The sequence below is a fragment of the Uloborus diversus genome, chromosome 5, assembly GCF_026930045.1.
Source record: "Uloborus diversus isolate 005 chromosome 5, Udiv.v.3.1, whole genome shotgun sequence".
Lineage (NCBI taxonomy): Eukaryota > Metazoa > Arthropoda > Arachnida > Araneae > Uloboridae > Uloborus > Uloborus diversus.
The window spans coordinates 91,199,007-91,214,393 of record NC_072735.1 but is presented as its reverse complement, the minus strand read 5'-3'; the positions used below and the strand labels follow the sequence as shown (position 1 = coordinate 91,214,393).

The following is a 15,387-nucleotide window of genomic DNA, read 5'->3' as shown; positions in this document are numbered from 1 at the left end:
ATTTAGCATCAAAAAAACCATCATCTTCTTTTTCCAGCGAAGCATCTTCATAGAATAAAATAGAAAATCATAAACTGATAGTTTTTAATGCTCTGAAAATATTCAAAACAAGGTTAATCTTGAAAAAAAAAAAAAAAAAAAATGCTATCTTTTTCCGATGAAGCTTGCAGAAGTGAAATAAAAAATCATTAAATGACAGATTGTAACCATTGAGAAGAGATAAAATGGAGGGGGTGAAGACTTTCATTCGTGAAGTCACGACCCCAAGTCAAGTGATAGATTTTAAAGCAAAGCATTGGAAGAAATCAGGTTTTTTTTTTTTTTTTTCGCTTGTTTCACGCAAAACGTACCAACCATTCGTCGTTCTTGAGTCACGGCTTGGGCTCTTTGGGTCAGCTTTTGCTAAGACTTACTCCCTCTATTAACTAATTCCTGCTCTAAGGTTGTAACGCAGTGAAAATATCCGGAACTAAGTGAATCTTAAAAAGAAAAGCATTAACTTTTGACACAAAAAAATATCAGTAATAAAGTCAACGTTATTTATCGCTAAATTGCACATGTTTAGCGGTTAAAAGGAATCCGTCTTCCCGGAAAAAGTTTAGAGTTTCTAAAACTAAGCACCAGTCAAAGAGAAGAGTGTTTTCTGTCATCTGCTTAGCATCCAAAGGTCAAAACTTTTCCTGAAAAATAGGAGGGTTTGTTTATAACCTTGAAATATACACGTTGTAATAGTTTTACAATTTGGTCATAAAGCTTGACCACGGAGAGATGGCGAATGCATCTTGAAGTAGAAACAGCATTTGTAATAGGTAGAATCAACCATAAGGCACCGAGTAGTAAGAGGCGCGTTGGGCTGATCCTATCTATTACAAAATAATAATAACATACTGCAAATGATACAAATGATTGTTTCGCTTCAAGGTCATCCACCGTCTCTCCGTGGTCAAGCTTTAGCCCAATGTTGTTTTCAATTTTCTCCAATTTATTGAACGACCAAATTTTCCATAGAAAGAATCCCCCCCCCCCCAAAAAAAAAGAAGAAATAAAGCAATCATAATGATGTTTTCATCATTAACAATAAATCCTCTTCAATTTATAAAACGACCAAAACTTCTTAGAATGAGTCACCCCTCCCCTCACCCTCCTCTCGAAAAAAAAAAAGAAAAAAACTCACAGACAAACTGCTAAGTAAACAATTATCTTGGCTTAGTTCGTTTCGAAACAGCCATTTTTAACCCCTTGTCTATTATGGAATTATTAGAGAAAAATGTGCCAAAATGGAAAGAGAAAAAAAACTGTTCCCTATTATTAGGCTTCTCATCGTTTTTCGTCACAATTTTTATCGACATTAAGCCTGATTTCAAAGTTTTTAAAAACCTTTACAAAAAATAGTCTTAAAAATATATTTTTGTCTAATTTAAATTGGAAATCGAAAAAAAAAAAAAAAGCTTCCAATTCCTGGAAGTGTATATATAATACCTCTATTGCCCCTCCTCCTCCCGTAAAACTGCCGCGGGTATACGTGTGGAACGGAAGAACTACAAATATATCTTCCTCATTCCTTTAAAGCCCACTATGTGCGTTTGAACAAATTGTTCAGGAAGAATTAAAAACTTTATTACTTCGAATTTTCTTAATTTGAAATTTAAATTCAATTACAATTTTATAGTGTTTAATGTAAAAAGTTAACATTGACATTGATTTTCATAGAGTAGATACACATTTATTTTTTTTCACAGGTGGTTTAGAATTGCAGTTTTTTGAATGCTTTGTCACTGCATTAATTAATATACACACAACAACAGCAGAATATACAAAATTTTTTTTTAAAAATAAGAAAAGTGGTGAGGGGAAACACAAACCCTGGATTTAATACAGTTCATTAATTAACAAAATGGTTCTTGAAAAGTTGCTGCTTCAGCAAATGAATGAATAATAAATTAAAGCAATGTTCATTTTCAAAGATCTTTTAATATTGAGTGGTACACTAAACCGGTTTTTTTTAAAAACCAAATTTGGCTTCAAAGCTTTAACTGAGTTTCAATGGAACTCTTATCTTGGAATGATAACTGAAATGACAGAAACACCACTACGAAAATTTCAGTTTCTAAAATGCTAAAAGCTGCTCCAAATTTAATTTCATCGACAAATTTATGAACGCAACAACATTCGCGAAGTTGACAATGCAGCAGGCTGTTTATATCCAAGAGGGAGTTGTTTGTTATTCTCCTGAAAGTACAAGTAAATATGGAGTTCAGAAAGGTGTAATTAAGCTGCATCCTATATTCGTGAATTTTGCACTTTTACATTATTGCTGTCACTCTAAGGTAAGGTGTAAAAAGTGAGAATTCGACTTCAGGAGAAAATGCAGTTTTTGTAGCCAAATAGTTATTTACACACAGAAAATCTTTAGTCATGCTGACGTTTTTAAAGTTCAATACTCTTGCCCGCTGTATTCTACTGATCTCTGGCCAAAGATTTTTTCCCCCTTCTTTCTTTTTCTAACGACTTCAAAAATTTCTACTGAAAGTTTGTTGCCAATAAACTTGTCTGCCAAACTAAAGAGTAAATCACTATTTGCATTTGATGGTTACTAATTGTAATCCTTCGTTTTCAAGATTTAGTCGTTGTCCAACTATAGCGATTCAGTCGTAGAGGTTCAGTGGAATTCGTTGCCAAACCATCGCGATTCAGTCGTAGAGGTTCAGTTGAATGTGTTATCGAACTATAGCGACTAAGTCGTAGAAGTTCAGCTGAATCGTGTTGTCAAACTATAACGATTCAGTCATAGAGGTTGAGCTGAATGTGTTGTCAAGCTGTAACGATTCATTCGTAGAAGTTCAGCTGAATGTGTTGTCAAACTATAACAATTCAGTCGTAGAGGTCCAGTTGAATCTGTTGTCAAGCTATAACGATTCAGTCGTAGATATTTAGTCGAATGTGTTGTCAAACTATAACGATTCAGCCACAGAGGTTCAGCTGAATGTGTTGTTAAACGATTTAATAGTGCCATTTAAAAAGAACTCGCTAGAGTGCTTCACAACGCACATATATTTGAAGAACGTTCTGAATCGGATGACATACTGTCCATACGTTGTTTTGGTGAGCCACCCTGAAGCAGCTTTCCATATCTCAGGAACAGATTAAAACGAAATCAGCTACATTTTATGACTCCTTTACATTAAGTCCGAATGTTGGTCCTGGTGCATTCTGGCGTCCCCTTCGTCATCTACGTCTTGATGCCTGTGCCGCCTGTCTTCTTGAAGACGCCTTTGACGCTCTTGTTCTTCTCTTTGCTGTTTGCGCCATTTTGCGCGCCGATTCTTGAACCACACCTGTTTTTAAGAGAAAAATATAATGAGAGTTTAGAAGATGCTGGAAATATGAGAAGGACAGGAAGGTAATGCCATGTTTTAAAAATAAAGAAATTTTGCTAAGTTTTATTTCTAATCAAAGATGTAATTATCTGTATTATCAACAGCCATTTGTCATCCACTGCGTAAATTTCCAATACCGGATCGATAATAATCAACTGGTATTAGAACGTAATTTTGATGGATTGCCTCACTTACCATTTTCATCCGAACTTGCACACCACCTGATTTCTCTTGATTCTGATTCCTAGGTGAGAGGGGGAAAAAAACGCGATAATGAGGCTGATATTCAAAATGTCCTCTCCATGTATTTTGCTCCGAAACCACTATACCAATTTGGAAATTTGCACGAAACATGGCAAACGCCAGTTGATAACAAGGAAATTACATCGCTGATAAAAAAATAAAAACTTGGTAAAAATTATTTATTTCAAGGAAGGGGAACTGCATTACTCTCCGGTCCCCCTGATACATACACAGGGCACAGGTTTATAAATTAATTCTCTGAAGAAGCTCTTGTCCGCTTTCAAAAGTCGATTGGTATAGTAAAATTTTTTCCACTAGAATGGAATAATATAGTAGAGGGGCTATGGTAGAAAATAGAGCCGGAAACTGCATTCTGTGATAAAATCATGAAACTTGGCATGCATGTAGACAATGTCCTAGAAAATATTTTTAGAAGGGGAAGCATTTCAAACCCCCCCCCCAACCCCCTGGCGGCCATTTTCGGTCAAAAATCCAAAACTACTTTTATTTTTTTAAAAACACCCACTCTTTCTTCTTTTGTGAGTTCTATTATGCTTACTAAGGCGTAAAAAGCCATCAAAATATCTCTTAACCTCCTAAGTTTCATAATAACTTCAAAAACTTTGATTTTTTTAAACAAAACTTAAACTAACTCAAGTCTTGAACATTTCTGGAGGAGTTGTTTGAGAAATGTTTTTTAAAGCACTATGATAAAGAAAATCAATTCATTTATAGTAGAATCCAACTGTCCGAGCCCCAGAAATCCGAAACATTAGAAAATCCAAACATATGTTTTAAAATTTACCGATAAAAACTGATTACAAAACTAAGAATAAAACTAGAAATAAAAAATCATAAACAAAGCTAGTAATTTTTTCAAAATTTGAAAAAAACATTTCAATTGTTACTTAAGAATGTATACAATGCCTTGATTAGTTAAAACGAAATCAATTTTCATTTTCGGCAAAACAAAAAAGAAAACTTCAACACTTTTTTCGCAAATTTTTGGAAGTTTGACTCACATTCTACAGTTTTATAAGTTCTATTTGCACTAGCGAAATGAGGACGGGGGGTTGGGGGCAGTGGCGTAGCTAGGGAGGGGCGGAGGGGGCAGTCCCTCCCCGGGTGGCACTTTTTGAGGGGCGGCAATTTCACTTTTGATGCGAAAAAATGTAACGCTTTTTTCTCCAATAAGGAAATCATGCCTTTGATCTCTGGTGGCAAAAAAAAAAAAAAAAAAAAAAAAAAGAAAGAAAAGAAAAAAAAAAAAGGTCTTTGAATTGTAAGGTTTTGGTACAACTATAATAATTAAATTGCTCTTATACAAAACGTGTGTTTTTCTTGTGGACATCTCAGCACTATTATTTGTTTTTTCTCTTCCTTCATCTGAAGCTACAGACTGCGGGAGGTGGTAGGGAAAAGTAAAGGGACCATGATTTTTTCCTTTTACTGTTAAGGTTCAATATTGCGAAAGAAACAATACACTTCATAACGTTTCGTTATATGATGAAGCTATCACTTTATTTTAAGAAAGTTCCTTGGAGAAACCACCTCATTTTAAAAAAAAATCACTTTTTTTAAAGGAAAGTGACAATAAGAGTAAAAGGAGAGAGGTCTCTTTGCTTATTTTGAAGATAGCATTATCTGTTTCAACAATTGCTTTGATTGGTCATTGTTTACAAAATTTTCACAAGACAGAATGAATTTTATGTTCATTTAAAAAAAAATACTTATTCGCAACTCGAATAACAATTGCTTGTGTTACTGTTTTATATCAGTAAAATCCTTTAAACAAATGAGTTAAATGAGTTTCAGTGAGAAACTCATTTAGTCATTCATTTTAAGGAAAGGTTTTTAATCAGTAAAATTTTCTCTAGGCAAAGGCTTTCACATTTACATCAAAAATAATGATTTTTGATGCTCAACTTTTTCTTCTCGTGAATCACAGTATGGTTAATCGAATGTAAAAAGGGTCTCTTTATCTTATCGTCTTCAATCAGTGAAAAATAGAATCATCCAAATTAGCAGTACCGGATCTAAGGAAGGGGGGGGGGGAGGTAGTCTTGCTCGTACCCTGGGTGGGAACTTCTGAGTTTATCAATATTAAGTGATTTGCAAAAGCACAGATCCAAAAGGGAGTTATAACTCCCCCTGAGAAACCAAATTGACCCTGAATTAGCGTTTCTAAAACTTAAAATTAGGAAAATTTCCCCGACCTTTAAGATCTTTCCTATACTGTCACAAAGCTTAAAATGTATTTTCAGGACTTGAATTTTGAAACATTTCCAGATGAGAGCCACTAACCATCCCATTCTCCTTTAACTTGGCCAAACATAGCCTAAAACAGCGTTTTGTGGAACTTCATTTTCAATCCTCCCCCTTTTTCGCTGTCTAACGTTGCCAAAGAAAGCTTTAAAAAGTGTTTTAAGGCCAGAGAGTTTTGACCCACCAAAAACAGCTTAAAATTGTTTTTTTAAACCCTAAAAAAATGCCAAATTTTTCGGGAAGAGCAACCGAACCTTCTTATCTCTTAATGTCACCATGTAGGCCAAAAGTGCTGTTTTAGGCCTTGAGTCTCGAAACATTTCCAAAGGATAATGCCCACTCCATCCCTTCCTATCTCATCTTTTATTCTATTATTGAGTTTTTAAAACTTCAATACCAACAAATTCCTGAGGGCGGTCAAGCTCTGACGCTTCCTGTAACGTGATTAAATATAGTCTAAAATGTGTATTTAGGACATCAACTTCGAACTTTAAAATCCCTAGCTCATCCATTGTCTCCAAAAATAGCTTAAAGTAGGGTTTTTGAAAGTTAAATTTCAGAAAAATTCTAAGGTAGGGCTCCAAATGTGCACGAAATCACCTAACGTCATCACAGTTGGGTCCAAACTTCGTTTTTTAGAAATTTCTGAGGGAAAACCACAAAGCTTATCGCGTTTTTAGGACGTCATTTTAAAAAAGTTTCAAGGGGAGACGGGAAAACCATTTGACTTCCCAACATTTGAGAACTCACGCCGTCAAAGATAGCCTTTACGTTTTTGAAGCTTCCTCATCGGAAAATTCCAGAGAGCTCCCGAACGTTCCCTATTATCTTTAACGCCATCAAAGATAGACTAAAATTGATTTCAAGTTCGAAAATATTTCGGGAGGAAAGTCCAATCTTTGTTGGAGTTTGGGGAGGCACTTACACCACTAGATACAGTCTACAGTTAAGTGTTTTTGAGTTTAGTTAAAAAGCTTTCCGTACAGCGCCCCCGAACCTTCCCCAGTATCTTCAAGTATTTATAAACAGCCTAAAATTGCTTTTTTTAACATCTCAATTTTGGAAAATTTGCTTGAGAAGTCCCAACTCTCTAACGTCACCAAATAAAGCATAAAATTGATTTTAATTTTGAAAAAAAAAAAAAAAATTCTGGATTGAGCTCCAAGCCCCTTTTTTATAAGCGTTACTTAAAATTGCTTAAAATTCCGAATTTTCACTTAACTTTTGGAATATTTCGTTGGGGATCTGAATTCCTTGTTTTTTCTTCTGCAGGAAAAATACGAAAGAAAAAAGATAAGTTTCTTTTCTTCTTTTTTAAAATCTTATTAAATACTTTTGCCTTTTTAATGTATTAACTATTTCCCATCAAAAGGGCGGCAAATTGAGGAACCGCTCCGGGCGGCAGAAAGTGTATCTACGCCACTGGCTGGGGGCACGGATATTTTGTTCATAGAACACCAAAATTTATTATTAAGCGCTTTAAAACAAATTTTAAGTTTTTTCTCAGACGATTTGAAGCGTTTGTTCAACGTTTTAAACGATGTAAGAGGAATAAATTATTAATTACTGCAATAAGAAGTTTAGTGTTATGTTAATAAAGATAAAAATATTTTTATTATAAATAAAATTGTTATTTATTGAAATATAACTCACTATTGCAAAATCTACGACTAAAACTACAACAAATCTGAGTAAGTGATATGTACAATGATTATACAGAAGATAATTTCAAAACGGTTGAATTTACAAGTAATTTACACAGATACATAGCATTTTCTTTTGCTGTATTTACACATCGATGTGCAGACAAGTTCATTTTTGAAGCACCCACAAGCTATTTGAGAGCAGTTGTTTGTTACACTTGCATGACATAAATTCGCTTTAAGCACTTGTAATTGCGGGCAAAATCAAACATATACAAGAACGTGCTTCTCATCAATTACTGTAAACCCCAAAATCATAAATTTAAGTTCAGGCTAAATTTTTAGGCATACTGATATCTACCGTGATAAGCACTAAACAAGTTGCCAAAAGGCTTCAGCTGTGGGTGATAAGTTAATCATTGATCTTTGTTTGCTGATGGAAAAACGTTTTCTAGCTTCATTTACAGACGGAAGTTACATGAAGACGAGTAGCAAAGATTCGATAAGATATTTGAAATTTTTAATCAGGTACACTTTTGTTTTTGAGGTTAGGATAGTCTTTCCATCTTTTCCACATCGTCAATTTTCCCCCACTTGCAACAAAGAGGTCGTGTCACATCCTGAGAATGAGTCGAACCCTCTTTAAGCAACTGCTTTTTGCTGACCGAATTTGTGAGCAAAATCTTGGACTAGTACTAGTCGAAAGTGTTTTCCAGCTACAAATGTAAGCCCCATCTACTTTCTCTCCGTTTTGTACAACTCATGGAAGTATGATATGCCTAAAATGAAAGCGGGCGCCAACAGTTCTTACGCATATGCTTCTGTATCCTCTTTCTGCAGCATCCAAAACATATCTGGAGATCCTACAATCAGCTTTCCCGTGATTTGATGGAGCTAGAGGTGTCGTATTCAATGAAAATCCCCGTCGAATCTTTAAGAACAAATCAAGATGGTATATGCAGTGCAATCATAAAAAACAGTTGTCTTCATTATCTGCATTCCGGGAGAAACTGATCCAGTTCTCTGGAAGCAAACCATTTTCTCCAAAATGATATCTTTCTCCTATTCCTCTTATATGTCGTGCATCTGTATCCTGAATAGACTTCAGATACTAAAACAAAAACTTTCGGTCCTAGGTCGTTTTATGTGAATGATGAAAGAACCATCATAGACAATAGCATCACAATGTATCTTTGCACTTATTCTAAAATTAGCAATCATAATTTTCATCTTCAGCATTCTTTCTCAAAACGTTTTCGTCTTCTCTCGAGTTGAGCAGGAATGCTAATAACTAGACTTATTTCCCGTTCAAAGAGCTCCATTTATTGAAATCGATGGAGGGTGAGGTTGATTTTCATAGAGGAGAAATTCATCCAGGTTTAAATGTACGATATCGCAAATAATGACAAGTTTTGAAAATGAATCTCCATCGAATTTTAATCTTTTCATTAAACAGACTTGCTGGTTTTTATGTAAAAATGAAAGACTAAAAAGTTTTTTTTTTTCTACCCGTGAATATGAATAGTGACTTTTGAGTCACGATTCCGTTCTCTATAAATTTGTTGTAACTTTTTTTCCCAACTTGCCTAATCTTCATGAGTTGCTCCACATATTCTTCGTCTACTGCCATATTCTTCTCTAATGGGAACAATTCTTTCGATGTTTCTAAAAATGGATTTCCATGTTCAGCTCTTCAAGGCTTGACTCATCAAGACCTTTCTTGACAACAGGTTTTGGAAACTTAACATGTCTTCATTGCGTATATACAGCGTTTCTTGAGCCTAGGTAACTTTTTCAAATTGTGTAAAAAATCGATAACTTCAAGACCAACCAACATCCATCGTCTTAACGCAGTTGCATCTGTGATAGACCAATTGTACCCCTGTCTCGTTTTAACACCACATTGTTTTGCTTTTGCATGTAAGCATGGCCCAATCCAATTACAGAAAACACGTTTATTGTATTTTTTACAACAAACATTCCATCTTCGAAGGCTTTGTGTACGACTAGAAGGTTTGTGGGTTAAAGAAGATCTTTCATGAAAACTGGTAACCATCGAGCATACTTACTAAAAAATATATGTACATCGTTTAGTATAGCAATAAAATGGGAAAAAAACACAGAATCAACTCCTTCAAAGGTTCAGAAAAGATATTAAAGTTGGTTGAGAGCTGTGATCTAATAACCATTAACATTAAAAGTCCCAGATTTAATACGGTGCTTCAAAATTTAACATTGAGATGGTGTTTTCTTTCTCGGATTTTTAAGTTATAAACTTCTCTGCCGAAAGTGTCTTCATTGCATCGATGTGAATCTTTTTGTAAGAAGTAGTTAGAGACATGTTATAATACCCTTTTGGTATGTTTTTTTCCCATAAAATGAGTAAAAGCTTACTAGTGATCAATCGGGCAACGGAGAATTAACAATAGCAACAATAGTAATGATAGAAATAAGAAGACATTTTTAATTCAAGCTTTAAATTTCTTTCTATTAAAATTATGCTGTCTTGACATTAATTTCACCCATTTTCCTTCAAATCCTTATTCTCTTATACCCTTTGGAAATACTTTCGATTATGTCTGCTCAGTCATAAAAAACGAGGTGCATCATGGACGGATATTTGGACAGTTTGGGAAATTAGAGTTCGGATAACTGGAACCCTACTTTGATATAACCCTAATTAAATTTAGAAACCAGTAATTATGTACTGAGGGGTGAAAATTCACGTAAGAGAATTTACAAATAAAAAATATCGATTTTCTTTAAAAAACCACTTTTTGAGAAGTTATTTCGAAAATTAGACGTTTAATGGAGCTTTAAACGGTAAAAAATATAATTAACATCTATGGAATGATACAAGCAATAATTTAAAGAATTATAATAATTTTTTTAAAAAAAATCACCATTTTTGGTTTTGGACCGAAAATGGCTGCCAGGGGGGCTTTGGGGGGATTTTGGAATGCCTCCCCTTCCTAAAATATTTGTACATACAATGTCTACAAACATGATAAGTTTCATAATTTTATCACAAAATGCAGTTTCTCCCCCCGTAGCCCCCTGACTAATAAGTGAGGAAGTTGAAATTATGTTGTTGGTTAACATAGGGGCGGACAAAGGCTATACCATTTTATAGAGGGAGGAGGGTGCAAAAACCTAATAGGGCAACCACGTTTCTAATTAATTCCATAAGCAATGAAAAGTAGTGTGTTTCAAATGTTTACTTTAATTTTTTTTAATGAATTAAAAAGATTTCTGCAATCGCTTACATTTTATTCATAAGTTGTTTAAATACAATGTGGATATATAATAGTGTCGATGGTTTAGGGAGGTCATGACCCCCATGACCCTTCCCTTGCATTCGCATCTGGATTAACAGCACATTTGCTAAAACGCTAAATTTTGTATGTGATGTTGGGGAATTGTTTAAACTGTAGGGTAGAGCGGGGCACGTTTACGCGGATTTTTTTCAATGATTTTTTTAATTTTTATGTTTTAACTTCGGAAATTTTAAACATTGCGGTTTTATGAAGCAGTTAATGGAGTAGAAATTGGTACATTCAGTTGTTGCTCAGCTTGTGTTAATGTTAAAAAGATTAACTTAACCGTTAAAAAGATTATTTTTCAGTTCAAGTCGGTTCCGCAAACTTGCCCCGTACACGGGGCACGTTTACGCATATTTATTTTGGCACCTAACGTGGTTTTGTTAGTGTTTCGAACATAATGGCTTACTATCGCTAAAATAAATCAAATTTATGATAGTCTGAATAGTGTATAAAGTTGAAGCTGAAGGGGCATGAAGACAGCATTATATGATTGTAAGCTACAAGATACGAATGTATAACTTAATTAAAAATTAAATGGTGATTTTCAAAACTAAATAGCCTGAAAATACTAAAAATGTTTGAGACAGAAGAAAAAAAAGGGTCAGGGGCACGTTTAAGTAAGACACAGTAAGAACGATCGTATAGGTGCCCCGATAAAAATGCGTTAACGTGCCCCGTCGCCAAGTTTGGATTTATTTTTAACGTGCAAAATAAAAAAAAAAAAAATAATAATAATAATATTTCAGCTCATACAAATACAATTCTCAACAAAGGATAAAATTCTGCTAATTTTTATACATTTGTTTTTTCTTAACTAAGTGTTACTTATTTGCAATAAGCTTCAAAACGTTCAACACAAAATTTATTCAACTTGGTACAGAAAACAGATTATTCTTTCTGCATGCTGGATCAAAGCTCGACTAATGCTCAGAAAATTTGTGAGAGTATTTGCTAGGGAGCAGCTTTAATCTGTTACGACAGTTTGCTCCCCAGTTAGTATTTGTTTTGAAAAAAATGTTTTGCGTAAACGTGCTCCGGTCTACCCTAAAAGGAAGTTACATTTAACTCCCGAATATCCGTGGAATTGAGTTAGCACGAGTGCCGCGGATTATACAAATCGCGGATAAACCACAAAAAGGCTAAAATTAGCAAAAAATAAGGTAAAAATTGTCCTTCCTCAAAAACTTAGCTGTTATGCATAGTACTTTCTTCAAAAGTGAAAATATATACAGTGCAGTGAACATGTTTTGTATTTTTGCACAACAGAACTTAACATCAATCGTGCGCATTGAAGAAAGCGCAAAGAATAAATAAACAAATAAAACAAAAACAACTCAGTTTAAAATGAGGTCGTTTCCAAAATTTTAAGAGTATTTTTTTTCTGAAAGAGCATGCTTAAAAACATAGGATCTGACCATTTTTTAAATAATTTGCCTAAGTTTAATATTTTTAAAAAATTACTTAAATTGGTATGCTTTCATTGTTTACATTTCTTACCGATGACATCACAAGTGATGAAATGCCATTCTTTGTTGCCATTCACAGAGCAAAATATTTAATTCGCATCTTTACTCATGTGTATTGGCAACAATATGGTTGATAGCAAGCATAGAGCGCAATTTTAATTCGCTTCTTGATTATCATAACATGGAAACGCTGTAGAAAGATGCGCCAAGAGCATCATTTGTGACGTCATCAAGACCACGCCTTGTTTGAAAAATCGGACAGTTTAAAGAATAAATTAAAAAATAACTGCTGGGAAAACGAAAGAATTTTCTGGGTCCATGTTACTTTTTTTGATTATTCTATCAATTTCAGTGACTAAGAGTACTACTTTTGACTGAAGAAAACAACCCCATTACAATTTTTAGACCAAAAAAAAAAAAAAAAAAAACCGCCATTGGTACTATTTCCTTTTACTGCGAAAATACATGCTCCTGATTGCTGATCGACTAGCGGATAATCCGCTCGCGGATTATCGGGAGTTAACTGCATTAAGAAAAACTTTGCAATGAGTTTTGCTGTGTAAGTAAGTGTGTAAACTCTCTTACCTTAGACTTTCATCCTCTCGTGATTTTTTTTTTTTTTTTTTTTGTTTTCCCCAGCAAGACCTTCATCAGGTTAATGAATGAAGGTCTCCCAACCTGATTTCAAATAATCAATCAGTCCTGACCTGATTACCAATCAGGTTTATTAATCAACCCTCCTGTCAAAATTCAAAAGTTATGTAATAATACAGAAGAATGCGATTGAGCATAATATCCAAACCACAAACAAGTAATCCAATAGTGTATCCGATTGGAAATTTAAAAATGTTATCGTGTGGAATCTAAACTTTTTTTTTAATCATTAACTAATGCGTACGCGGTGTAGATTTCATTCGAGATTTTACATTCAAAAATAAATCCTTTCTTTTTTTTGCGCAGAGGGGGGTGGGGTGGAGGGAGGGGTATTTCTCGCTCCTTTCGTTTACTCGTCTATGTTAAGGGCGTTCTGTGGAGTAGTTAATAGGCCTTAAAATGTTAAGACTGCTTTTTCCCCCCTCATGGTGGAAAAAAAGAGGTATACGGTGAAAATGTAGTTATACACACACACATATACACATACACACACATACACACACATATACTCACACACGCACGCACACACACACGCACGCGCGCGCGCACACACACACATACACACACGCACGCGCGCGCACACACACACACATACACACATGCATACACACACACTCATGCCTGCACTCAGACGCAAACACACACGCCTACACACACACACACACTCGTGATTGCGAAAAACATAATTTGGATACAAAATGTAAAAATTCATTTTTTGTTTTTTTTCTTATTTTTTAAGGTTTAAGCGATTACAGTGAAATTATTTTCATTTCAGCTGACTTTTTTTTTCTCAGCACTTTATTATTGAAATATGAAAAACAAGAGAGAGAAAAAAAAGCTTCTATTCCTTTTTCCTCAATGTTTGTGCTATTTTCTGCTCCGTGATGAAATGACCAAGTTTTTGGACTTCTTAAAACAAAACGATATTTTTGTGAAATTATGTATTAATTCAATCTTTTAACTGACGAATACTTTCGTGATAGAGAAGTAACAATGAGAAACTGTTAATTTAAATAATTTTTCATGTACTAGATTGACAAATTCAAGTTTATGCGTTTTGACGAAATGACTGCGGTGGAATGGCTTTTAAAGTCCATTCATTACTATAAAAGTGACCACATTTTCAATTAAGTTAAAAATTGTTGCCTTTAACTGTTGTTGTTTACGTGTCCATAGTTAATAACCATGGAAGGATTAAGGGCCATTGCCTCGAGATTTTGAACTTTTTTATTTATTTACACATAAGACAACATGAAAAAGATTTTCAGCGTAAAGAAAGGAAATACACCACTCAGAGCGTCCGAGGTTATCGAACCCACGTTTACCGGCATTTAAAGCGAAGTTTTTACCACAAAGCCACGAAAACCTCCAACGCATAATGAATGATATAGTTTACAATATCATTCCAATAAATTAATGAAAAAAAATTCTTTCGTAAAAATTGTCATTTTCGTGGAATTGCCCTTCACTGAAATTAGAGGCACAGTGAAAATTCGTTTTTATGTACATAAAATACGCTATATCGTAAAATCTGTGATTCTTTTTGGTAGGAATGAATATACGTGTAGTTTCCGCTGTTTCAACTGGAGTGAGTATTTTGACGACAAGATTTTTTTCTTCGGTACTAATTTGCCTTCGTCATAACTGTAACAGATGTTTTAATAAAATACCTTTTTATCAGGAGTGGCACGGATTTTCATTCTGTTCTTTAAGTGCTGAGTATTTCAACAAAATTATTTATTCTTTGGGTTGGGAGATTTTCACTTGATTCTGATTCAGCAATCAGGATTGCTCATAGTGGTCACGTTGCCCAATGTTTTACGTTTGTCAAAATCTACTCTCCTTGCAAACGGTAGATAGCGAATAACATGGTCATTATCATGTTTTTGCATGTACAAATACAGTGTTTATTTTTATTGATTAATTTTTATTCTGCTTGTAAATATTCTGAGACGATAAATCTAAGTTTAGTGATATTTCTATTTCTTTGTTTCTTTTATTGGCAGTATCTTTCGGATTGGAGAGTTAAAAGTTATTATTATACTTTTTTAACTTTAAACGCTTTTCTACGGCGATTTTAAATGATTCTAAGTATTTAAATTAGATGCTATTTTCTTTGAAAGAGAGAATTTTGACGGACAGGTGTAATCTTTACATTAGGATTTTTTTTTTAAAGTTACTTTATGGACTATGTTTGGAGCTTAGACAAAACCATACGTGTACATTTTAACTAACGAAACAGAGTCTTTCTTTTTATTTCGGAGTGGAAAGGGAAATTTGCACTTGCTCTAAGAGTTTTTTTATTTAGTTTTATAACACGAGCAAAACCGTGCGGGTAGTGCTAGTAATCTTTAAAAACTGTTCGTATGTACCTATGTATGTATGTCCGAGTTACTTATCCCGAACGCCAGTGAAC

The 15,387-nt window shown here is 34.2% G+C and overlaps 1 protein-coding gene across 1 annotated transcript in view; it reads right to left on the bottom strand.

The window, feature by feature from the left end:
* Positions 1–3,176: 3,176 nt before the first annotated feature.
* Positions 3,177–15,387, bottom strand: part of LOC129223010 (homeobox protein goosecoid-like) — a 42,373-nt gene continuing 30,162 nt past the window's right edge. Inside the window, exon 3 of the mRNA XM_054857574.1 lies at positions 3,177–3,335. Coding sequence (XP_054713549.1) covers positions 3,177–3,335 — 159 coding nt within the window. The remainder of the gene's footprint in view (positions 3,336–15,387) is intronic.